Source organism: Ursus americanus, chromosome 33 (assembly GCF_024610735.1).
Source record: "Ursus americanus isolate L20-20 chromosome 33, mUrsAme1.1.p, whole genome shotgun sequence".
NCBI lineage: Eukaryota > Metazoa > Chordata > Mammalia > Carnivora > Ursidae > Ursus > Ursus americanus.
This window is the reverse complement of record NC_142159.1, coordinates 17,561,635-17,587,195: the sequence shown is the minus strand read 5'-3', so window position 1 is coordinate 17,587,195 and position 25,561 is coordinate 17,561,635. Positions and strand designations below refer to the sequence as shown.

The 25,561-nt window shown below is 56.8% G+C and overlaps 1 protein-coding gene across 2 annotated transcripts in view; it reads left to right on the top strand.

Moving 5' to 3' along the window:
- Positions 1–25,561, top strand: part of PAX7 (paired box 7) — a 98,583-nt gene that overhangs the window by 55,425 nt on the left and 17,597 nt on the right. For both annotated transcript variants that reach the window (XM_045782306.2, XM_045782307.2), the window contains exons 6-7: positions 1,986–2,151; positions 3,469–3,671. In XM_045782306.2, coding sequence (XP_045638262.1) covers positions 1,986–2,151; positions 3,469–3,671 — 369 coding nt within the window. The remainder of the gene's footprint in view (positions 1–1,985; positions 2,152–3,468; positions 3,672–25,561) is intronic.

The window sequence follows — 25,561 nt, the reverse complement described above, 5'->3', positions numbered from 1 at the left end:
AGGTGTTAGTCAGGCACTAAGGCTGCATTAGCGCCAAGCCCGGACCTCGTCTTCCACGCGCACAGAAGGCCTGGAGGGCAAGTTAAGTGGTTCAGGGTTCTTTAAGGTCTGTGTCGCTGCTGTCTGGGATGTCCCTCCAGCATGGGGTGCTAGGACTCCCACCCTTTGGGAAACACAGGATGGAAACAAACATGAGCCCCCCACCCTCTCCCAGAAGCAGGAAGTGAGGAGACACTGCCCACTCCTCGCCAGTTCAGAAGCCCCTCAGTTGGACTCGTGGCATCCATCCCACCAGGATGCCCCCGGGGACGCCCTCAGCACCCTGGGGAGTGGGGAGAAGCCGGGACCTTAATTTTGATCCAGAGCCCGTCTTCACTCCTGATCTGACTGCCTCCTTGCCTTTCTCTGCGTGTCCCAAACGCGTCAGAGGCAGCTGTCCTATTCATCTGGCTCGGAAAGCTAAACACAGCTTCTCTCCTCCAGAAGGTTCTGGAAAACAAAAGAAGACACCAGGGGCCACCTGAACACCCCCCTCCCCACCATCCAGCTGAGACGGCCATCCCCTGTGTCTGCAGACATGGTCTGAAGGTTTGGGGGGGGGGGCCTTAAGTGATCCTGTGCCAGGAGAGGTCAAGGTCTTTATCCCACCACGGAGGGGGGGCTCCCAACTGAGACTGACGGCACCAGCCCTGGCAGAGACACACAAGAGCCATCTCTCTATTCCCTTGTTCGTTCATTCATTCATTCATTCATTCATTCATTCAGTATCCCGTGAGCACCTAGGGAGCCATAAGCAGTGAGCAAGGAAAGCGTGGCCTCTGCCCGTGGGGCCTAGAGCCTGAGGGGGAGACAAAGAGAAGCATAGCCCAGAAACAAACACGTAGGCTAAGTGCATGTGCTGGGAGCTCACAAGGAAGCTGGAGGCCTCTGGAGAGGAGGCAGGACCTGCCTGCACTTGCCTTAGATGCGGTGATTAGGGAATCAGAGAGGTGGAGGCATTGCAGCTGAGCCTGCTGGTCGAGGAGCCGGCTGCGGGAAAAGGGTCTGGGTGAGAGGGAACAGCATGTACAAAGCCCAGAGGTGGAAAAGAACCCTCCCCCCCCCGCCGAAGCAGCCCCTGTGTCCCATCCTCATTCCCCTTTTCTGGCCCGGAACTCGTGGCCAATCCAGACAGGTGAGTTCTAGGAAGTCTAACTGATTGAAGTTCGAACCTCGGCTTCGTTACAGCTAGCTAGCTGTGTGGCCTTGGGCAAATTGTGGGACCTCTGTGAGCCTCGGTTTCCCCTTCCGTGAGATGGGAATAGGAGGATATGTCTCACGGGTCTCCATGTGGACAGACGTGAAAGCACTAGCTCAGGGCTTGGAGCAGAGGAAGACTCAAATGTGTTAGGTTATTTTTCCATGGTTGCTTAATAAATGCCTATGTCAGTGTGAAGTGGGTTTTCCTGATCAAGGGGGGCCCATGCTGGGTAAGCAAAGTTTAGGGCTCTGGACAAAGACCTGATTCTCACATCTGCCTCTGGCAGGGGCATCTCCTTCAGGCGTGTTCCCGACGTGGGGCTTCCTGGAGGAGGTGGGGGTGAGCATGGGTTAGATTGGGGGTGGTCCCCCAGACATCCGTGGAGGCAGGAGCAGCCGCAGTGGACACAGCACCCAGAGTCACCCAGACCTCCCGTGCCTCCAGCTCACACTGTCCCATGGGCAAGTCCCCCGCTGTCCCTGAATCTCCATTTGTTCCTCTGTAAAATGGGGAGAACGATGCTAATCCCCTCACCGGGTGGTGGTGAGGACAGGGTGGGATCACGCCCACGGAAGTGCTCTGCCCGCTGTCCCAAGCGGCAGGGAGGCGGGGGTCTCCTCCCACGGTGGAGGGGGGGATACTGGCTGGACAGAGGGTGATGGCTCAGGGACCGCTTCTAGCTGTGTCTCAGCTCTCCACCCGGAGCTGGACTGAGGGCTCTCCTCTCTCTGCTCCTGACCCCCAGGTCTGGTTCAGTAACCGCCGCGCCCGCTGGCGTAAGCAGGCAGGAGCCAACCAGCTGGCAGCGTTCAACCACCTTCTGCCAGGGGGCTTCCCGCCCACCGGCATGCCCACGCTGCCCCCCTACCAGCTGCCGGACTCCACGTACCCCACCACCACCATTTCTCAAGGTGAGTGCACAATCTTAGCCATGACCTTTCACCCCCCCATCCCTCCCTTCCTTAACCAAGAAGGAATCATAAGAGCTATTTTGTAAAGGTTTTATTTATATGAATGAGAGAGAGAAAGAGCATGAGCAGGGGGAGGAACAGGGGAGAAGCAGACTCCTGATGAACGCAGAGCCCTTCACGGGCCTTGAAGCAGGGCTCGATATGGGGCTGGATCCCCGGACCCTGAGATCATGACCTGAGCCCAAGTCAGCAGCTCTACCAACTGAGCCACTCAGGTGCCCCAAGGCTGTTTTTTTAATTGACCATTTGTCTATTTGATGTGGATGGGCTGTTAAAATGGGAAAAATGTCTTGCCCTTGAACTTCTTGTTACTGCCAACAGACCACAGAGCATCCCGGTGAACAGGCACAACGCAACCTTCCCGAACAGTTTTAGAACAGAGTGTCTCAAACTGTAAAGTCATGTACATCTCCTGCAGTCTTATTAAAATGCAGAAGGGACAGACAGACAAGGCTACCCTCCCTCCCTGGACCTTCCCTCCATTCTGCCCACCCCCTGCTTCCCCCTCAGCACACATTAGCAATCCCACTACTTGACATGTGACTCGTGAGGTCCCCGTGGCTCCCTCTTAAAGGGCTGGCAGGCTGGAGTTCTAGAAGCCGAGGAGAGAGGCAGGGGACCCTCCCTATGATTCTTGATGAAAAATTGATGATTGTTCCATTCTCTGTTTGCCCTGGCAAACAGAACGGCAGCCCCGCAGCCAGGAGCAGAAATGGCAGCTCAAACCCTGGCCCTCATTACCAGCCTTATCACCTTGCACGAGAGCCCCGACCCCTCCAAGGCTCGGTTTCTTCATCTGTAGAATGAGAATCGTATTCTTGCCTCATACCCGTAGCCAGTACTTGTAAAGGCACCTTGCAAGTGGTTGGTGCCCACAAAATGCTATCGGGACAGGCCTGGGTAGACAGCCAGCGGGACAGGCCAGCAAGGTCTGACTCTGAGTCCAGATGACGTTTATCGAGCCCTGCTGTGTGCCAAACACTAAGCAACATGGCTGGTTCACAGTTGCCTTGAGTTACGTGGTACGTCGCTTAGCTGTCAGTCAGGACTGGGCTAGTCCCTAGCGCCCTCCGCAGAAGCCAGCTTGGCCCCTCCTGAGTAGTGACAGTAGGTGGTCCCCTCCCTCCGCTGGATGGAGACTGGGACGAGGAGGCTCCTGGCTTGTTTTCCAAGCAGGTGCTTCTTTCCCTGCCCCGGGGACGCCCACCATCTGGGCTGGGTCCGCTTGCTCAGGCCCTCTCCTGGGTCTCTCCACAGATGGGGGCAGCACCGTGCACCGGCCCCAGCCTCTCCCACCGTCCACCATGCACCAGGGGGGACTGGCTGCGGCCGCCGCGGCCGCCGACACCAGCTCTGCATACGGAGCCCGCCACGGCTTCTCCAGCTACTCGGACAGCTTCATGAACCCGGCGGCGTCCTCCAACCACATGAACCCCGTCAGCAACGGCCTGTCTCCCCAGGTAGGTGGCCTCGCTGGACCTGCGTCCAGGAAACCACAGGCTCTTGGGTACCTTCAGAGCGTTACAGTGGCAAGTGGAGATGCTCCTTCCACCTTCCTGGTCCGTATTCTGGGATCCTTCGCCCTGGGTTTGTGTTCTGCAAGTTGCAGGTCTGCCTGACCCCGCAGGCAGATATGGAAACACGGTTTGTTGTGGCCACCAGAAACACACTATAGACGTGCTCCTGGCCCGACAGCCCCCCAGAGCTTCTGAAACTGGACTTCCACCCACCTCGTGGCTGTTCGGTCCATAAAAGTCTAGCATTTTTAGACCGCGTGTGGGTGGAAGCTTTGTACCGTCTCCTATGGGATGCTGACTGTGGTCTGGGCTTTGTTCTAGAACCAGGAGTCCTTCCTGGATTGCATCCTGTGCTCCCATCTCTTGCCTTTCCCCAGGAGTGACCTATGAGTGAGAGGCAGGACCGCATCCGATTGGTAGCGAGAAATACGACTGAGGTTCTAGACTGGGAACTCCGCTCCCATTGGGTCTTGGAGCTCATGCACTCTCGCATGCTTGGTTGCTGGTGAAGTCCCTCGCTGCCTGCCCCTGCTGTTGGAAGTCGTGGGGCCACCCCTAGATCAAGCCAGAAAGACAGTGCTGAGGCTGACGGTGGTGACTGGTGGGGCTGGGGGGCAGGACGTGGTAATACTGGTGACTTTGAGGGTTCCTTTCTGTGGCTACAGCAGGCTCTCAAATATCCATGGAGGAAAGAGTGAAATCCAAGGCTGGTTTCACCCAGCCTGCCACCTTCTGAGTCGCTTCCTTTATGTCTGTGGGAACACATGTGGCACAAGGTTTCTGAACAGCTGTGGTCCGAGAGGAAAAGTGGGGGCTTGCAGGGGGTTCAGTCCCAGCTACACTGCTCAGGGCGGTGGGAAGTCAGCATCTCGGAGCCTCAGTTTATCCCCCATTGAACTAAAGAGTGATTAAACCAGGCGTTGCTGACCTCCCCAGAAGGGTGTTCTCTGAATTCAGCGTGCTAACTGGCCAAAGCCTTAGCACCGAGCCCGGCACAAAATAGGGGCCAAAAAACATTAGTCCTCTTGCCAACCCCCTCCCGCCCATCGCCAGGATGATACAATTAGTATAAGAAACCTGTTATTTGAAGAAAAAAGGGGGCCAAAGGGAAGGTTGGCTACGACCCCCTGGCCATATCCATCCAGCTTCCTATTTTTGTCAATAAAGCTTTATTGACACATAGCCATGCCCATTTATTTACGTATTTATGGCTGCTTCAGGGCTACAACATCAGAGCTGAGAAATTTCAAGACAGACCACATGGCCCACAAAGCAAATAATATTTGCTCTCTGGCCCTTACAGAAAAACAATTGCCAACCCCTGGTCTAAGACCTTCGCAAGAACGTTCATTTTCTGTGTGGTTTGGGTTCATCCCTGTTTGTCTCTGTTAGTGACTGTGGTTGACAGCTGACTGCATTTTACTGTCATCCTTTATTGATGGGTAAGATCCCTTCCCCTCTGTCTGCCTTGATTTTCCCATCCATGAAATGGGGATGACACTCGCATCTATCTCATAGGGCTGTTGAGGAAGGTATGAGCTCATGCGCGTAAAGCACTTAGCCCAGGGCCGGGGCAGAGCCGAGCTCTGGGGAACTTGAGCAGCTCCACGCATGCAGAGCTCCTAACGGTGATGCACCGAGTCCTGTTGGGGCCCACGTTCCGGGGCGGGGGTGATGCAGCCTGCAGACCAGAATGTTTACCCACTGGAACCTAATTGGCCTCTTTGGGGGTCAAGGCCATGGCTTCCATGTCGTTAGTACTGAGGACAAACTGGCTGAGCTAACCTTCCAGAGAGTCAAGAGACAGACAGGATAGGATCCCAGCGCTGGCTGGGTGACCATGGCTGTGGAGTGACCTGAGGGTGACCTGAGGAGGTGGCCCAGCCCAGGTGGCTTCATGGTACAAAACAGGTTGGAGGAGCTTCACTTGGAAGTCTGAAGAGGGGTGTCAAGATTATATGGGCCAGCCTTCTTACTTTACGGATGGGGGGCCGGGGACACATTAGCCGGGCTGGAGCCGAGAGTCTAGGGCACCTGGCTCTCTGACTACTGTTCCTCGCAGCCCACTGTCTCCGCATGGGCTGCGGTTTCTCCTCAACGCGACAGTTTTGTCACCGGGCAGAGGAGAGGCAAGAGATAAGGGGCCCCTGGCTTCTGGAGTGTGGCTCGGCAATGGGGTAAAGGGGAAGGATGTCCCGTGCACTGTGTGGGCCCAGTAACAAGCCTCAGGGAAAGAGGAGAGAAGAAAAGCAAAACAAAACAAAAAACAGCCATTACTGTGAACCAGCCACGAGCCCGACCTTGTCCCTGCCTGAGCCGGACCCTCACCTCTCCTCCCAGAGACCCTTGCTTGGGAGGCTTGCTCCCCACGCTTCAGGCGGAGAGGCTATGAGGACGTGATGGATTGGGCCAACTCCAGAGACTTGCCCAGAGGTTCCCACCGAAGGTGTGAAGACAGATGGAGGGTCTGACAGGGGCAGAGGGGACCAGGAGGTGAACAGCTGCCGGCAGGGAGAGGGGCTGCGCGTAGGGAGGCCAGAAGGGCAGGCTGTGTGTGCTTCTGTCCGTGTGAACTGCTGGGGTTAAGCTCCGATCGCTTCCTGAGGAAGGGGGCAGCCAGGGGGTGTTTCTGGGTCTGTACAAGAGTTCCTGGTATTTGTGACTCCCGGGATGCCCCCTCCTCCCTCTGAGCAGACCACCTGCACATCTTGGGCACATCTCCATGGTCTTGGGAGGGGTGGGGGGTGGCGTTCTCCACCAGGACAGATCCACTTCCCTGGGTCCTCTCCCCCCAACAGCAGGGAGGTTGTCCGGAGCTCGAGTGGGTAAGAGGGATGGGGTGGGGCTTCCCCTCCCCCCGGATGGCCGGTCCCCACCACTGCCCCCCAGGTAGCCTTAGCCCAAGGGCATCCCATTGGGGGGTGAAGTTGGGGCTCTGCTGAGCCGCTGCTCATCACACTGGCCGGTTTGCTGCTGCCTAGAGAGGTGCCCCCTCCCGGGGCCTGACCCGGGCCCTTGTCTCAGACCCAGTCTGGGAAGTGGGGGCCGTCAAGCATCAGAGACTCCACAGAATGAGTGCCCAGCAGAATCCCACAGAAAAACCACTTATTCAGCTCTCTCCTGGACCCCAGCTCTCACAGAGCAAATAGTTACAGAGTGCCCGCTGTGTGCCACGCACTGTTCTAGGCCCTGGGGGTAAATCAGTGAACGTCACAGATGGAGACCCCCCCTCTGCCCTAGTGGAGCCGGCAGTCTAACAGGACAGACAGACAATACATAATAAAACAGCAAGTTCACACGATGTGTCTACTACCGCTTTGACAAGGACAGCTAAACTTTTCGAGCCCCTGTGACTCGGACCCTGTTCTGAGGGTTTCCTATACCCTCACTACTTGGGCGGCAAAGCCAGGCTTCAGCCCTCCTCTCTGGAGCCTGAGATCATAACTGACCCTGCCCTCCCGCCTCAGAGGTGTGCACGCTTACCCTCTTTTTTGGAGATTGGCGGGCAGCAAGAAGAAATCCTCTCCCCTTCAGCTCAGCGGAGGGGAAAGCTCATTCAACCCATGTCTTGGATGAGAAGACTGAGGCCAGGACCTCAGGTTAGGGGCCAATGGGCAGAGTTGAGTCACATGGGTAGAGGCCTTCTGAGAGGTTCAGACACAGGTGTGGCTTGGTTCCCTCGTAGCCCCGCCCCTCAACGCCCTGCACAGCCCAGATGTACAAGATCAGGGACTCGGTGCCTAGCACAGGGACGTCCCCAGCTTCATGTACGGGGTCCTTCTGAAGAGGTACAAGGAAAACCAACACAGTGGACCCCTGAACAACGTGGGGATTAGGGGTGCCCACCCCCCACACCGTCGAACATCCACGTATACGTTTTGGCTCCCCCGAAACTTTACTCATAGCTTACTACTGCCCTGAAGCCTGAGAATGTAAATAGTGCACGAACACCAATTTTGTAGGTTCTGTTTCTTTTACACAGTGTTCTTACAGGAAAATGAGCTAGAGATGTACTAAGAAAAGCGTAAGGAAGAGAAAATCCATTTGCAGCGCCGTGCTGTATTTATTGAAATGCAGCGCCTAGACCAGCGCCTGGCACAGAGTAGGCACCCCATAACGATTCATTATGTGAGAGCCGGGGTCCAGGGCAGATTGGATTAAGGGCACCCACGCAGTTCAAGCCCGTGTTGTTCGAGGGTCGGTCTACTGCCCATGAGACGTCGGGAAGTAGGATTCGCAGACCCCCTTAGGCTGAGGTCCTTGGAAACAACTCTTAGAAAAAACCCAGGACGGCTTAGGGCAAGAGGAAACTTTTGTGGCGTGAACGGGAACACGACAGTGAGTGATCTGATGCCTGCCGTGGCAGGGCACGCTGGTAGGGGGAGTGGGCAGGGATACAAAGGGGACACCTATGTATAGGTCCCTTAGGATACCTGCCCTTAGGAATTCCCCAGTCTGATGGGGGAGACACAGCTCCTGCGCTGAGGGCCCCCTGGTCTGAGAGAGGAAGGACTCTGCCCCCATCCTCAGGAGCTCACAGTCAGAAGCGGGATGGGGAGGGGGGACTCTGTCCTTAGATGCCCTGGGGCGACAGGAGAAGCCAGTACTGTCCTGGAGGGATTCCCAGTTTGAGGGGACACAGGCTCAGAAAGTCGTTCTCGGCTGCTGCTCACCTTCCAGAGTCCCGAGCAAAGAATCAGGAGCACAGTTCTGTCGTTTGGCTGAAGGCTACGGGCAGGGTGTCCTGTGCTGGGGGCTTCTTCAGGGTCTTCGAGAGTGTGTCCCCGGGGGAGGGGGAGGCGCCCTTGGCTTGAGCTTCCTTCTCCTCCAGGCTTTTTAGATGCAGATTCTATCAGAGTTGGAAGTGGAAACTGAGGCCCAGACGGGGAGAAAATTGCTCCAAATCATAGTCAGATTAAGGGCAGGGCTGGGACCGGCCCCTAGAGCCCCAAGCCCCCAGTCAAGGGCTCCTGCCACCGCCTCCTGGAAAGAGGGTGTTTCTTTCTTGCCACCACCACCCATTTCGCTGCTTCATAACGCCCCACAACGCCCCATGATCATTGTGTCCTTCACTCCTCAGGAGCTTCGCAGGAAGGAACCTGTAAAAGGGATTTACATATTTACCCCGTCCCCCACACTCAACTACTGAAAAGTAGTCTAAGCGCGGGGTGCATCACGTGGCCGCCATCACCGCCCAAGCCTTTTGGTCCTTTTGGGCTCCTTGATGTTCTTTTCTCCTTTCCCTCTTTTGCGCGGACTGATTATGGCCACAGCTAACGGGGAGCACACGCTCCGAGCGGGCCGGCTGGGACAGAGCTAAACGCTGTAGCGGCCTCCACTCACGGAGTCCTGGCCGTGTCTCGTGACCTTCAAATTACAGATGAGGAAGCCGATTTGTCCACGGTCATGCACCCATCCATCTATCCGTGTACCCACCATGTGCCAGGCTCTGTGGCAGGTTCTGGAAAGTGGCAGAGCTGCGATTGGAACGGTCTGCCTCCAGAGCCCACCGTGTTTGCTGTTCTAACAGCCCCCCCAGGTTCGAATTGCACCCCATCTGGTGAAGCTGAGGTTTGCACCCACGGGACGTAATCAGGTTCAGAGGCCAAATCAACAAATGCTAAGCTTTCCCTTCCTCCCAAAACGAGCAGGAATAAAGCTCAAGGCTTTATTTCAATTTCTTTATGAATGGGGTCTCCTAAGTGCCTCACCACGGCAGCGCCCCGTCCTGGCATCATTCGAGGGCCTCAGGGGAGCCAGTCCAGCCAGGGGACACACTCCATCAGCTGAATACCCTACAGAATGCCAGATCCCACGTACGCGCTTTGGCTCTATGAAGTCACTCAAGCTCTGCAGAAGCCCTCCGCCTGGGAAAACAGGCTCAGAGAGGTTCAGCAACTTGCTGAGGGCCACAGAGCCGCTGAGTGGCAGAGCCAGGACTCTGAACAGCTCCGCCTGACCGTGCCTTGCAGTGACCCTCAGCGGGATACGTCCGCGGGCTCTAGGGCCCCGAGCTGTGCCCCTCATGCGGTGGGCCCTGGAAACTCCCCTTGCTTCTTTCTCCTCTTACTTCCTCCTTGTGTTTTTTTTCCTCTTTATTGGCGACACTGCGTTTATAATAAGCATTTAAAATGAGTCTTGCTGGACCAGAGACGAGGAAGGAGGAGGGAGTGGGAGATTTGTAGGCAGGAAGACAGGGAGGGGGATGGTGGGGTGTTAAATAGCCCAGAATTTTTAAAAAACTGATGCAAATCACTGGTAGGAGAGAAAATTATGTGCAATTACGTCCCGCTATTGGAAGGTTTTGCCTAGCCCAGGCAACAAGATCTCATTAACAAGCAGAAAATAAGATTGAAATGGTGTGTAAAAGAGCTGAAAAATGAATTTGAATGCTGCGTTTGTCCACAATTACCCCCTCCTTCACACGTATTTTATTGCAATTTTTTTATTATTCTTAATCTCTCCATTCCTCAAAGCAGATTGGGGACATCCTGGCATTACTGGGGCATCGGGAGGAGGTGTGGAGGATTTCCTGCTCCCCTGAAAGGAGACCCTTCTCTCGCACATTTTCCAAGGTTGGGTTTTGGAGGGATCAGAATTCATTTCTCCGGCTTAGTGGGTTGTAGGAACACGGGGCTTTAACCCCAGCCCCCAGCCGAGTGAGCGCGCCTCTGCGCCCCGCCCAGCCCTTCCTTCTCCTCCCTTCTGGGCGCCTCTTCTGCCTCCAGCTTCCTCCCTGTGCCTTCTCAGGATCTCTTCCAGGCTTGCCCTCTCCCGGGGGGTCTCTCCCGCAGGCCCCCCCAAGTAGGAGAAAGTGGGGATAGGCAAGAGAAACGGCACGGCCCATTGCCAACAAGCAGCTCTAGGGTAGAGTTCTGGTTTGGCCATTTAGTGAGTTGCTGTGTGGCCCTGGGGCAGCTTGCTTAACCTCTCTGGGCTTCATTTTTCTCATCTGAGAATGGGAGCGATAATCTCTACCTCTCAGGGGGTGCTGTGAGTATGAAGGGAGAATTTGAGTGAAGTGCCTGGTACATAGTAGGTGCTTGATACATTTGAATACATTCTCCATCCCCCCCCCACCTCCCCGCATCTGTAACTTGGCCTCCAACTCTGCCTTACTCCCTTCCATCTCTTTCCCCCTTCCCTTCCCTCCTCTCTCTCCTACCCTCCCATCCATTGGCTGCAAAATGCCTGAGTTGGTTTCTAGTCCAGGACAGTGTAGTATGTCCCCCTGACCCCAGTCCTGGGAAGGGAGGATGCGGGGTGCAGGAGGCACCCTTTTCTGCAGAAAACATGGGGAATGGCTGTCTCCACTCTCCCGCTCGGGTCCCTGGAAAGGATGAGCAAGGATGGAAGGAGTGACTGGCTCAGGTTGGACGGACGTGGCTCTGACCCTGAGTGGTTTTCCCCAGGATTAGGGAAGCGCTGAGTCACCCCACCCAACCCACGTACCCATTTCTCACTGTGACCAATGGAGATGGGGTCAAGGGTCAGCTGGCGGGAAGGGCCACAATCTGTGGCCAGAGTTTCTTGGCCCTGAAGCCAAATGCCATTTGACAGCATCTGTCCTCCCCAACTGGCTTTCACTCTACCCAGTGCTAGCCCAGCTCCCTGAGACCCCTATGCCACAGGCCACATCTGCCAGCCTCTCATCAGAGCCCTGATCGGGGTGCCAGGTGGGGGCGGTGGGTAGTGTCCACTCAGCTCATCAGATGACGGCACACCCCCAGTGCCCTTTCCCCTTGACTCCTGGACAAGCCAGCCCTGGGGCAGGGATGAGCCCCAAGGCTCAGAGAATCGGCCATGGGGCCCTGGGCATCCTCAAGGCCTGCCAGCCCCTAGAGGGACAGACCCTGCCAAGATCCTGCTCTCACATCCAGCTTTGCCTTTGTCCACAGTTAACCTACCTCAGTGGGAAAAGCTGAGTTATTTCCCCCCTGGCAGCTCTTCGCCAAACAAAACCACCTGCTCACGTCCATCAGAGGCTCAGCTCCAGCCCACAGGGAGAGGCCTGGACAGAGCCTCATCTCCTGTGAAAACAGACCCCTGTTTATTTCTCTGTCTTTCTCACCCCTTTTTTCTGGGTGGAGGGGAGGGGGGCGGGGGAGGACAGACTGGGATCAGGAACTTTCCAGACTGCGGTTGAGGGAGGCAGGTCGTGTCTCTGTGCAGGAACTGCTAGGAACTGGGGCGCGGTTTATGGCTTCTGGGTGACTTTAGAGTCTTTTTATCATCGAGGGAGAAGTAGGAGGGTCACCCTGGGCCTTTCTCTTTCCTTAGAAGACCAGGGGGGATTCTGGAAAGAGAGCATCTTAAGTCCACGTCTCTGAGTCTGGACAAGAGATGTGGGTCGAGGGCTGCCCTTGGTCAGGGCTGCTCTGGACCCCTTTTTTGCCCACCACCAAAACACGCACCTTGAGAAGCTATGGGTGCGAGCTTCCCACGGGCAGAGTAAGGCCCGGCGTGAGCAAGCGGGGCAAGGGGAGCCTGGATGTTCCCACGCACCACTTGATGGCAGGGACCACACTCCTCAATGGGACCACAGGCAAGGCAGTGGTACCCGGTGGCTGCTGATTCGCTTTGGTACCGCACAGAACCTGGCGCCTGGCACGTCGTCGGCCTCCAACCACCGGCAGTGAGCCCCCGGGGCCTCTGCAGCCTCATCACACGCAGCGATGCGCTGTTCCCAAGAGGTTTTTGAGGCAGGTGATCGTTCAGTTTGTACTTCAATGTCATTACCTAGGATTCCCTTCAAGTTCATTCCCCTAGCTCCTGTTATTAACGCAGCCTATAGGGAGGCTCAAAAAAAGAAACGTACATGGCTGTCTCTCTCTCACCAAGTATATTTCAGGGGAGACAATATTTAGGGAAGGGGTGGGAGGCTGGTGCTGGCAGGACAACAGCAAATCATAGGGCCAAGCACTAAACCAGTGTCTAACGCTGATGCGCCATGGGCAGGTGGAATGATCGTGCAGCCCGGGGTTCAGATCACAGCTTCACTACTTACATGCTGTGTGAGCACAGGCAAGTGACACGAGCTCTCTGAGCCTCGGCTTCCTCAGATGTAAGATGGGGCCGATACTACTCACCTTGCAGGATTATGAGCAAGAATGAGACCTTGTTCATGGGTAACACCTAGTTCCATGCCAGGCATATAGGAAGAGCTTAGTAAGGGACAGTTTTCTCCTCTCTCCTTCTCCCCGCCCAGATTAGAAACTGAATGGTCACTGTCCCTTCTCTGCTTTGGCTGTTTCCTTTCTGGGCCTGGAGGTCTGGCTTAGCCAATTTCCAATTGGAAATCCAGGAGATCTGAGCTCCCTGCCAGCTCTGCTTCTCACCCACTGTGTGACCTTGATAGATGCCTCCCCTCTGGGCCTCAGTTTCCCTATCTGTGCAAGGAAAGAGACAGACCAGTTGCCAGTCAGGAACCTCCCTGCTCAGAGTCTGTGATTTCTGTGGGTTCTTTGTACGAGCACATGAGTCACAGCCTCTAAATCTGTGGGCAGGGGCTGGCCCTCCTCTGTGTCCGGCACCCCCTCCTCACCCTCGTGGGGCCCCAGCCTGGGCCTTCTGGGCTTCCCAGCAGGCCGGGCTTTAGCCTCCCAGAGCTGCCTGGTTCGGTGGGAAAGAATGCAGATAGCGGATTTGTCCTTTCTGATTAGCACAGGGGCTTGGAATGAGACGGTCCCGGCAGATAGAGGGGAAGAAAATGAGGGAGATTAGCAATTAATACAGCGGGCAGACGCGCCGAGCGGCTCAAGGCCAGTCCCTGGGGTCCCCAGCGGGAGGGAGGCCGCCAGGATGGCCAGCGACTGGACCTGGGAGGCCGGGCAGTACCCCAGTGAGGACAGGCAGGGGGACTTTGAGGGTCCCCAAAGAGTCACACTCTCCCCTGCCCCTAGGATGTTGTGCCTTCTGGGACTCCTTCTGTGTCTCCCGGATGTGTCTCTCTGCTGGGACTCCTCCTCCATCGCCCTGTCTTCTTGAAACCACTCCCGCTTATTCCTTAAGAGTTGGCCACATTCCGGGCGCCTACGCTCACCCCCTCATGGTGGGCTAGTTGTGCTTTGCCAGTGCATTTATCACATTTTATCGGTGTATTAAAAGTACTTGTATTACTAGACAAATATTATATAAAAAGAATTGCTCTCTTTTCCGGACGCCGTGCTAAGCCCCTCACATGGATCAGCTCATTTAATCCTTGCACCATCTCCTTTGGAAGGGGAGGGCTTCACAAATGGGGGGACAGAAGAACCAAGCAGTTTCAGTCATTTGCCTGAGATAAATCGACAAGTGGCTTGAACCCAGCCTGCCTGGCCCCAGAGAGCATGCTGTCACCGGGCACATGTCATGAGAATGGTCTGTTTCCTACTCGCTGGTGAGATCTTGATCTCCGCTATTCCCCAGTGCCCTAAGATGCAAGAGAGCAGGGGTGTTAAGACGTGGACTCTGGGGTCCTTGTGCCTGGTCCTAATCTCTAGCACTGTCACTTACCGCCTGTGTGATTCCAAAGAGGTTCTGCTCTGCCTCAGTTTCCCCCGCTGTCAAGTGGGGCTAGCAGTAGTTCCCACCTCATAGAGTAGTCTGAGGAATGAGCACGTTGAGATATGCAAAGCCTGTTGGTATCTGGCACACATCGGGGTAGCTATTTGCAGATGGGGGCTCTGAGGCCACATAGTGAGTTGGGGCAGGGCCAGGCCCCAGACCTCCTGTTGCAGAATTAACGTTCCCCTGGCGCCCTTGAGTTCCCCTGCTCCTTCCTGCCTCCTTGTCTAGGCATCTGCCCTGCCCCAACCTCAGCCCCAGGGCTCCCTTCTCTGCAGACCCTCCCCACCAGCCCCTCCTCTCTCGTGGCCCTCTCCCCAGCTGTGAACTTTTCTCCAACACCTTTGGGAGTGGGGACAGGTGTTCTGAGCCACCCCAGGGAGTTTGGCTCAAGGATAATGGCCGATGGGGAGGAAACAGGCAGAGGGCATTCCTCTCCTGGGGCTCCTGGGAGCATCTGAGATTTCCACCAGTGTCCCCCAGGCACCAGTGGTGACCTTTGGAAGGTCAGGACTGAGTGCCACGCCCACTCCTGTGTGGCCTTGGCCAGTCACTTCCACTCAGCACCTGTTTCCTTGTGAGTGATGAAGGCCAGCACTTTCCTTAGAGAGAGGACAGACTCCCTGGCACCCCCAGCCCAGGCAGGCAGGCTCCCCACTTTCCTTCTTCAGCCAGTCTTGCCTCCAGGTCCCTGGCTCAGCCCAGAACTTTCTCTTGGTCCCAGCTGATGGGAAATGAACCTGGGGTTTCTTCTGGGCACCTCCCTCTGCTTCCCATTTCTCTGCTTCCTCCACTCCTCCCTCCAGCACCCCAGTTCTCCCTGCGCCTTGTCCCTCACCCCACTTGCACCCAGGCTGCTCTCAGACCCCTTTCCTCCGTCCTCCCTTCTCTCCGAAAATCCCAGTCCTGCTTCGCATTCTCTTTCCCCTAATCTGGCATTCTTCTCCACTCCTTCTCTCATTTTCCTGTGGCTCCAGCCCCTCCCACCCCCATTTCGGCCGCGGACGTCGCGGGCTCAAGACCCTGGGGGGCGCGGGGTGGGGGTGGAGGCTCCGGGCGGGGGCGGGGCGCTGTTCCGGGCTGGAGGAGGGGGGCGCTGGGTCCGGGAGTGGCGAGGGGGTGTGGGCGCGGGATCCGCCGGATCCGCACGCCTGCCCCTCCCCTCCCCGCGCTCCGCCGCCGCCGCCGCGCCTTTGATCCATGGCCCGAGGCCGCCTGACAGTGGAAAATGCAGGGAGACAAAACCACTCAGTCAAAGTGATTCCCAACAACTGTCTCCCTGAGATAAGGACGCGCTTGGGCTCGGCGGCCTGCTTAATTCCTGCTGCCCGGGCCCGGGACCGGGGAGCAGCGCGAGCCCGGCCGCCCCCAAAACGCGCGCCGCCCGCCCGCTCGGCCTGGCGGTCCATCCAGGCGCGCACGGTGGCCCAGGGGCCGGGGGCGGATGGCGGGCAAGCCGGCTGTCGGGGCGCTCCGGAGAGAGACGCAGGCAGGAACTCGCTTCCTCGGCGGGGCCAGGGCTCCTCCCCCACTCCCCATGCATTCATTCTGTCCCCTTGCACCGATGCACTTGCCCTTCCCTCCGCCTAGAATATTCTCACCCTCCCTCTCTTCACTTAGCCAAACCCCATTCATCTCTCCGTCTTAGCCCAGAGGCCAGACCCCCAGCTTGGGGGGCCACACCCCCTCCCAGGGTAGCAGTTTGGGCTCTGAATTCTAACTTTCTGGATACAGCTTTGTCCCCTAAAGCCAGGACCAGGTTATGCAGGTGGCCCATGTCTGCACCACAAAACCTAGCACACGGGGATCCAGTAAACAGCTGGGGCATGGTTGGACACCTGAGTGTTCATTGCCCAACTCCATGTCCCCTCCGTTTGGGGACCTTCCTTCCAGTTAGTTCTGCAAGAGACAAGCAAGCTAACCAGGAGCCAAAAGCCTCCAGAGAAGAGGGGATGCCCCAGATAAGGAGAGGGTTGGGGGTAGAGGAGTATCTGTGACACCCGACCAAACCTCCCTGCAAGAGAAACCCCTTCCTCAGGGCTGGCCTGGCTGGGCTGGACGGACCACCTGGAGAGGTACAGGTGTGCTTCCACCACCTTCCTGGGCAAGCTGCGGTCAGCCTTGGAGGTTTGGGAGGTCAGGTTTTGTAAGCCAAGAGGGAACCTCCACCATTCTACCAGAAACCTCCACAGAGCCGTCTTTGGGGGCAGAGAGAGCCAGCACGTTCCCACTGGTGGCAGGGGGTGGAGGTCACGGGGAGGCAGAATTCAGCTCAGGACTCCGCATCTAAACTGGCATGGAAAGGGTGGCCTTGTGAAGCACTGAGCGCCTCCTCTCTGGGGGGCAGCAGCAGGACTGTTGGAGAGCGGGTTCTTTGTGGTGTCAGGGATTCAGTAGAGACTGTGGTTCCCAGCCTGTGCATCAGAATGATCTGGAATGCCTGTTAAAAATCTAAATCCCAGGCTCTCCCCTGATTGGCTGATGCGTAGGTCTGCGTGGGGACCAGGAGAATCCATACTTTAAAGAAGACCCCATCTGAGGCCGCCTGGATTATCAAAGCCCCGGATTAGCACGCTTTCACCTTGGCAGCCCCCCTACCCCAGCACCTTGACCTCCCCTTTCTTTAGGAAGTGACCTCAGGGTAGGGTCTGTTTGAACTGAACTGAGATCCCCTCTCCAGAGGGATCTGCCCAAGGCAGAAAGGCATCCTAGAAATAGTTAACTCACCCCAGTCTTCTCTAAGAGAGACACCCCCAAGGGCCCTGCACACTTTTCACTGCCTGGAAGGACTCTGGGATTAACAAGGCTTTTCCAAGGGCATGAGTGGGTGTGGCAGTGGCCGGAGGGACAGCCTTTACCTTCAGCTCTGCCTCTGCTCCCAGTGCCATGGGCCATCCCCGCTTTGACACAAAGCCCTGGGAAATTTTCTCCATGTGTGAGGAAAACCCACCCCTGGCCAGCTCCTGTCCCACCATCCTGCTGGTCTCTTGGGGACCAGCAGAGAGCGTGAGGGCTCAGCATACAACCCTCTCTCCAGACAGTGGGTCTGACCCTCATGTCCTTCCCTAGGCCCCCTGGGTGCTGACCTCAACCCCAGCATGATTCCATTCTCCCTCTCTGCGGAGGAAGCGGCCATCCCAGCTGGGGTCCTGCCCTGCTTTGGCCCCCCGAAAGGAACAGGAGCCCAGTGGCTCTTTCAGCACCTTTATTGTCCATAATAATGGCAATGACATCATCGATTTGTTTAGAACCTGGGGGTCCACGGGGCACTTTTGCCCTGTTCCGTGATTTGATCTTCACTGAGTCCTGAGGTTCTAGAATCGTCATGCCCATTTTGCAAACTCAGGCAGAGCTCAAGATCAGCAGCCAGGGATCATGTTGGCATCCTGAACCCTGGTCTGCCGGATGGCGGAGATGAAACTCTCCTCTGTGTTGGGCTGCCAGGACAGGCAGAGGCTGGACCAGACCCTGGGTGCTCTGGGTCGGGTCTGGACTTCAAGGTCCCAGGGGTTTCACGTGTGCAGGAAAGTTTGAGAAGCACTGGCTGAAGTGTCCTCCCCAAGCACCCAGCTCTCAGAGCCCCATGAGCTCCCTACGGTGACTCAGTGAAGCACCAGGGACAGCAGAGGGAGGGGAATGGGAGGGGCCTTGGAAGGAAGGCCCGGAGGAGAAGCAGGGGAGCGGGGGAGGTGGGCTGAGGGTTCCCCTGGCCCGGCAGCCCTAGGCGATGGTGACAGCCAGCTGGACCAGGCAGGTGGGCTTAGGTGTGGCCCAAGAAGCTCCAGGGTTGATTGATTCCGGAGGCGCCTCCTGCTGGAGGTATGCGGGAGTGATGGGCAGAGCAGCAGGGAAGTGCATGGACAGACTGACAGACCCAGGGAGAGAAACGGTACACGATGCTGGTGTAGAGAACATCAGGGAAAGGGAGCAGCAGGGGCACGGGGAGAGAGGGAGAGAGGTAGGGGGAGATAAAGAGAGTCTGGGGGAGAAGCACATGGAGGGATAGAAACAGGAAGAGAGAGACACCCAGAGACTGTGAGAGACAGAAACGGGAGGAGAGAGAAGGAAAGGAGAGACAGAGCCACGCAGAGAGGGGTGTGCAGGCAGGGGAGGGACAGAAAGACAAAGAGCAAACACGGGAGGCCAGAGAGCAAGGCATGACGGGGACTCGGACACAACTGGAGGGACATGAATTTACAGAAGTAGGGTGGGAACAGGGAGCTGAGACAGGAGGGGGCCCCCAAAGCTGGAGGGGTGCACAGAGAGAGAGGAGCCTTGAGGGAGACACAGCGGGCTCTGCTGCGTGAACCCCAGCCCCACCACCTCCCAGCTGTGTGCCCTTGGCTCCCTCCTCCTGCCGGAGGACAGCGGCAAACAGGTGCCTTCACCGCCCCCCACGGTATCCTGCTGGGGCCTGCTGTCTGTGCTCCCTCCTCCCACCTACAGGCTGGGTGTCTGTGACAGGGCCTTTTCCCAAGCAAAGGGGGCTGCCCGGGCCTGAACCCCAGATGCCCTGCTCCCAGCCCTGGCCTCCTGGTGGGGCGGTGGTTGGTCTCAGAGCCCCGGGAGCCTGGGGTGAGAAGTCCTGCCCTTCTGACGAGTGTTTCCCTTTAGTTCCAGATGCCCCCCTGACAGGTGCTCTGCGTGATTAATGTCCCCACCCCCTAGGCCAGAGACCAGCCCCTCCTCCCCAAGCCAAGCTGGTGGCTGTGCGGGCAGCACAGGGACCGAGGCTTCTAGAATCCTCTCCTGGTTCCTCCCTCTTCCTGGACCTCCTCCAGCCACCAAGAGCAGAGCAAAGACCCCTCCTCAAAGCCACCCTTAAATGGGCCAGTTGACTCTGGCCGAGTTTTTATTCAAGTCTGTTCTCCCATTTGTGTGGCAGCATTACTAACCCTGCTGCCATGGTCAGGAGGAGGGGGCGTCAGCAAAGTGCCTGGAGCCACTCAGGGCAAAACCTCTGGGTGAAGAAGGGGAGACCCCTGGGCTCCGCTGGAAGGCCCCCACAGCCCTGATGCTAGAGTTGCTAGTGGTGGACGTGGGGCACAGCATAACATCGGCTCTGACAGAGGCACGGGGAGGTAAACTTGGCATCATGAGATTGTGGAGGGGGCATACTGGCTTCAGCAACTTGAAGGCTCTTGTGCAGTGGCAGGAAGGGGCCATGAATCATGGGGTGTTTGGCCAGGTGGGTGGGGGACTGCCATCAGGCTTGGAGACCATGGTTGGAGATAGAGGCTGTTTGAATTGGAGAGTTTGGGATATTAAGTCTCCAGCTGGGGGCCGTGGCTACCAGCTGTGTGATCTTGAGCAAGTGACTTGACCTCTCTGTGCCTTGGTTTCCTGATCTATAAAACTTGGGTGGCACGGGTACCGATTTCCCAGGGTTGTAGTGAGGAGCAAAGGAGTGAACACAAGCAAGGCTTGGAACGCTGTCAGGCATGGAGCAAAAGTCGTGAAGGACCACTAGCCAGGAGGGCGAGCGCTTATATTTGGAAGTGTGATAGGCACAGGGTCACGGAGCTGGGCTGTACCTGGAGCTGGGGGGCCCCGGGCTGGCAGTGCCGGATGGAGCCAGAACTCCATTCCGGCTCCTTTCCCCACCTTGCCCAGCCCCCTTGCCGAGTAACCTGCAGCCTGCGGCGCCAGGGAGAGAGTTGCTATCTCTCCCCGCATCTCTCCGGGGCCTGGGGACCAAAGCGAGACAACATCTCTCCGCAACCGTCCCCAGCCTCTTGTTTGTTTGGTACGTCGGAGCCGTGGGCACATTTTTGCTAATTTTGTGACTGCCTTTATCAAATGGGGATTCACAGGCGCTTTATCCTCGATAAGTGGATTAGTCGGTGAACTAAATAAGACGGTGTGGGACGCGGGGGCTGCTCTGGAGAAGATATTTGTTTCGCGAAGAATGGAGCCTGCGTTCCCTGCCCTGTGCAGGCGAGGCAGGCCGGGCAGCCGGGTAGCTGGAGGGCCCTCATCACTCCTCCTCCCGGGGCAGCGGAGCCCAGACGTGGGAACCCTCTACAATGCAGACAGGAAGTGGGAGGGAGGCTGGGTCCCCTGGAGGACAGGCCCCTGGGTCCCTCCAGGTGGGGGGGGGGTGGAACCTTGGATCAAATCCAGCCACCGCAGTACACCTGGGCTCATCTGAAGAGCGTCAGGTCCCTGGGCAGCGGCTTGCCCCTCCTCCCTCCTTCCCACCTTCCGACGCCTTTCCCTTTCTTCCTCTCCTGGCCTCCTAGCCCTTCCACTTCCTTTTTGTTTCTTTTCCTGGCCCCTCCAACACCGCCAGAGGCCTTTTGCTAAGTACTGTGAATCCAGACGTGGGTAAGACAGGTCCTTGCTTTTGCAGACAAGAGCTCAGAAGCCAAGCAATATGACAGCTAGAGGCGACTCCGGTTGCAGACCGGGCCGCTCAGCTTCTCTCCAAGGCACCCCTGCTATTGGATGAGGGTGTACTCTTGGGGACGTGGGGACACAGACCCGTGACACAGACATGCATGCACCTTTTGGACTCTTTGCCACTGTGCCGCCGTATTTGTTGGTCATAATAAGGTAATAAAGCAGCATCGTGTCAGGTTGACGCACCAGGAAGTTGCGCCACGTTCAGCTGGTGACTTTGCTGGCACGATGCTTCTCAGCAACTTGGGTGTCGGGCCCGGCCGGGGAGGGGAAGGTGACGGGGCTGTGTGGAGTCTGGGCGACTGAGAGGGTGATAGGATGACAGAAGCAGAGAGCGCAGAAGGAGGACTTGGATCAGGGCAGCTGTGTGGAGATCAAGGCCAAGGGGCCAGCCAGCAGGGTGCCCGGGATAGGGGTCAGGGCAGACATGCGGATTTCAGAGGCGAGTCTCTCTACAAGACCCGCAGGTTGGAATAACATGCTTGGGGAGAGAGGAGAGGAAGAGGCTGGGAGGACCCATGTTCCAGCTGTTCCCCCACAGCTGGATGAGAGCAGGGCTGGGGGGTTCGGGGGAGGGAAACCACATGTTTTCTTTTTCTCTCCCATTTTTCATAAGAGTGGCCAGGAACTTGAGGTCTGTGTTCTGTGCTGCAGCAAGAATCTGGTTGAGGGTGAGGGGCGAACAGAGACTCTAAGAAGGAAAGAAAAGGCCGGAGCAGCGCATTTGGGTCCCCAGCTGGTCCTTAGCAATGTCTGTCCTCCCCAAGCTGCCTCCAGCTGAGTGTGATTTTGCTATTTATTTACATGTAATTATTGCTATGAGGTGCAGATATTAACGCTGTCAAGAGCAATTTGCTCTGACATTTTTCACTCGCTCAGTGCCCCCGCCACTCTCGATGGAGCCCAGGGCTCTCCCTGCTCGGGCCGCTGCGTGCTCGGTGGCCCGGCCGGGAACCACCCAGCCGGCAAGGAGTAGCGTCAGTGAGCTCACCCGGCTCCTCTGCGAACTCATTAAGCTTTGAAATTGAATTTGGTCCAGGAGAGGGCTGGCTGGGCCCTGCTCCACCCGGCCTCGGCTGGCTCCTGGCCTCCCTGCCCCGCCTGCCTCGGAGAATACGGGGCAGGGGCTGGTGGCGGAGGCTGACAGAGGGCGGCTGGTGAAGATGGTGGAGGGGTCATTGTCAGAGAGGTGGGTGTGCACACAGCCCCGAGACACGGCGCAGGGGGAAAGGGGTATGGCAGCAGGAACCCTCTCAGTTCTTTACCCGGAAAACCAGGCAGCTCTGATGCTGGAGGACATCACTGCGATGGATAGCTGCACGCACCTAACAAAGAGACTTGTCTATGGAGTCCGGCAAGCATCTTAGCCAGCCCGCAGGGGATGATGGCAACATGGGGGTGGGAAGGGTGCTGAGCCGGCCTTGCAGTGGGTCCCTTAGGTAGATGCTGGAGAAGAATGGTCTTCAGAATTATACCTTCTGAGTTCAGATCCCAGCCCAGCACTTACTCATTGTGTAGACTGGGGCGAAGTAGTTAGCTTCCCCGAGCCTCAGTTTCCTGACTTATCACCTGCAACAGCCAATACACGTATTTCCTTGAATCTGAAACAATTTGATGCTGGCCCATCCTTGATCTTGTCAGGTGTCAAGAAAAGCTTCGCACACAGCCGTGTCGCCACCGCTGCCTGACACGGATGCTACCTGGCTGCTACGACAGCCGCAGCAAGGCGTCACTGGTGGTAAATCGCATTCCAGTTTCAGGAAGGTGAAGACACCCATCCTTCTGATTGCAGGTGTAAGGGGTGAATGGCAGTGCTGCCTGCCCATAGTAGGTGTTTGGCACACAGTAGGTGCTTAATAATGGAAGCCTACAATCAGTTTTCCTTTTGAGCTTCTCAGTAACGGGGTGGGGGGCATTCGTTCATTCTGCTCAAGGGATTTGGCTCCTTGGAGAGGGGAAGCGGGAGCTATCATGGCTGGGAGTCCTTAACACATTGTGATATGTGCCAGCTTGTCTGCCCAGGTACTAACGAGGCCTCCCTGCCACCACTCACTCCCTGCCACGGACAATCTGTGTCCTCGTCTCTGGCAATTACCAAGGGGGAGCACCCCCCACGCCAGGGGGGCCGAGAGCCTAGGCCTCCCCCTCCTCCTCCTTTCCCAACCTGGGCCCAGAGTCCAGGAGGCCCCCCTCAGTCCCCTTCTCAGCCCTCCCACCCCTCCCCTCCCCTCAGCTCAGCCAATTAGGCCCCTGACACCTGGAGCCACTGATAAACTGTTTCTGTCACTTGCTCTCTGTCTTTCATTAGGGCCGTGGAGGAGGGGGAGCGGGAGGGGAGGGGGAGGAGATGGGATCTTTCATGCTTAGTAAGGCCAGATACATTAATTACAAAACGGCCATTTGCCGCGTGAAAGTGTGCTAATTAAATTTATGCAATCATTATCTTTAAATAGTCATATCTTTCCCGGCAATCGGCCCCTTCCTTCTCCAGCCCCGCTGCCACTCAGAGCGGTCGCACTAATCCCCCTCTGCCATTATCGCGCCATCAGCGATGGTCCCCGAATCCCACCGCACCCCACTTGCTAGGGGCCAGCAGTCCTTGGACTCATCCTGGCGTGGACACCTAACCCAGGAACTACCAGGGAGGGGACGCCAAAGCCAGCCCCGCTCCAGTGCTTCCAGATATTTCTAGATGTTTCCAGATTTGGGAGATTGACATCTCCTACAGCAAACATTGGAAATGTGTGTGTGTGTTAGAGAGAGAGAACGTCTTTAACTTCTTAGACAATGAGTGGGAGTCATTCTGTCCATCCCCCCCACTTCTAGTCTTCAGCTAGGCCTCAAGGACCCCCAGGGTGGGGAGGAGGCTATGAAATCCATGGAGTTGAGAGGCCGGTGTGAGTGTGCCACAAGACCCCTCCATGTCTTCTTTTCATTTATGCAACTCTATGCCAGGCATGAGGATGCATGAGGATGACAGATAAATGCATCCATCCATCCATTCATTCATTCCTCCAGTCACTCAACCAATATTAGTTGGACACCTACTATGTGCTAGGCACTGGGAATAGGACAGCAAGTCGGCCCCAGCAGCTGCTGGCTAAATCAGGGTTAGGGTCAGGGTCAGTAGGTAGGGCTACGGTAAGGCTGACAGCCTCCTCTGGGTGAGGCCCAAGCCCAAGACTTCCCACTGTTTCTCAGCTTGGCTTTCCTGTGTCTTCCTCCACACCCTGGGAGTTCTTACCCGAGCCTAGGCTGAAGCCTTTCTCTGCAGAGATTACCCTCCCGGCCTCCCTCTGCAATCGGACAGAGCCTGTCTCCCGAGTCTTTTCAGGTCAGCTACGTTGGACTCTCACGGGGGAGGGAGAGAGAACCCGAAGGAGTTTGGGGCTGGGGAATCCCCCTCCGGTCAGAGATAGCAGTCAGTGACCAGCTGGCCCCCCAGCCCCAGGGTGTACCTTTGGGGAGACCAGCTAGGGGGGCAGCTGGGACACGTACTTGCTCACACGCGTGTGCGCGCGCACACACACACACACGCAATACTGGCATACACATAGACTCACAAACACACACAAAGTTCATATATTCACACATAATCTTCTCACGCACAGGCATTCGTGCACACACATACTATTCTCCCACACATGCAATATTCCCAGAGCTGTTTATGGAAACAAAGACCACAGTCAGGTGCAGAACAAGAGTATGGGACTAGAAGTCAGGGGTCAAGGGTTCTTGCCCCACTGATGCCACTCATTCCCTAGGTGACTCTGAGTGAGCCCCTAAGCCTTTCCCTCCTCTGGAAAGGCTTGAGGCTTGTTGGGAAATGCTTTGGAAACTGTAAGGTGCTGCATTGGGCAAGAGAATGGCAGTAGCCAGGCTTAGAAAAGCATTCACGGAAGGCTAGTGGTGACGTAGGAGAGAGGCTGGGGTCAGGGGGTGGATGGAGGAGGCAGGGGAGCTTGCCGGCCGGGTGGGGCACCAGCTCTCCTGGTTGAGATGTGGATGGTGGAGGGAGGGTGAGGGCCATAAGCAGAGAGATGGAAGGCAAAGGGGGGCGGGGACGGGGAGACCTGCAGGAAATCTTGTTTGGAAGCTCAAAGTCAGCACCCGAAGCCCATTACCGCTGTCCACAGGGGGCAGGGAGAGGGGAGGAGGCCCGATCCTCTTAGCAAGACAGGAGCAGGAGCGGGGGTGGGGGGGTGTGCTTGGCTGCCCGGGTGGGTGATTTCTGGCTTGCACTAATCCCAGTGTGGAGCTGGGGACAGGCGATGGGACGGGCTGGGGGTGTGTTGGTGTGGTGTGTGTCCGTTGGGGGCTGGAGCAGGGTGAACACAGGCTCGTCAGCTTGCATCAGTGAGCTGGCGATTGGAGAGTTGTGAGGCTGCGGTGTGTGTGAACATGTGTGCATGTTTTCCTGCGTATGGGTCTGCGAGACATGTGATGGGCTGTGGCCTAACTGTGTGCATACATGCACTTTTTCGTGTGTATCATTCTTTGTGTGTTCGTGTCAGCATGTCCGCTTAATGCCGTATGCAATCAGTGTGAGTATCAGCGTGTTTTGTGTGCGCGCCCGTCTTCATCCATGTGGGTGAGGACTTGAGGTCGCTATTATGTGTGTACAGCAATAACAACAATGATTTGAAAGCAGCGGTTTGCAAACTCGACTGCACATTAGAATCCCCTGGGGCAGCAGGCTTTAAACGCTCCTGATGCCCAGACCCTCCGACCAGCTAATCAGGATTTACGGCGTGTGAGATTCTGGCATCAGCATTGTATGTATTTGTTTTTTAAAAGATTTTATTTATTTATTTGAGAGAGAGACAGAGCACGAGCTAGGGGAGGGGCAGAGGGAGAGAAGCAGACTCCCCGCTAAGCAGGGAATC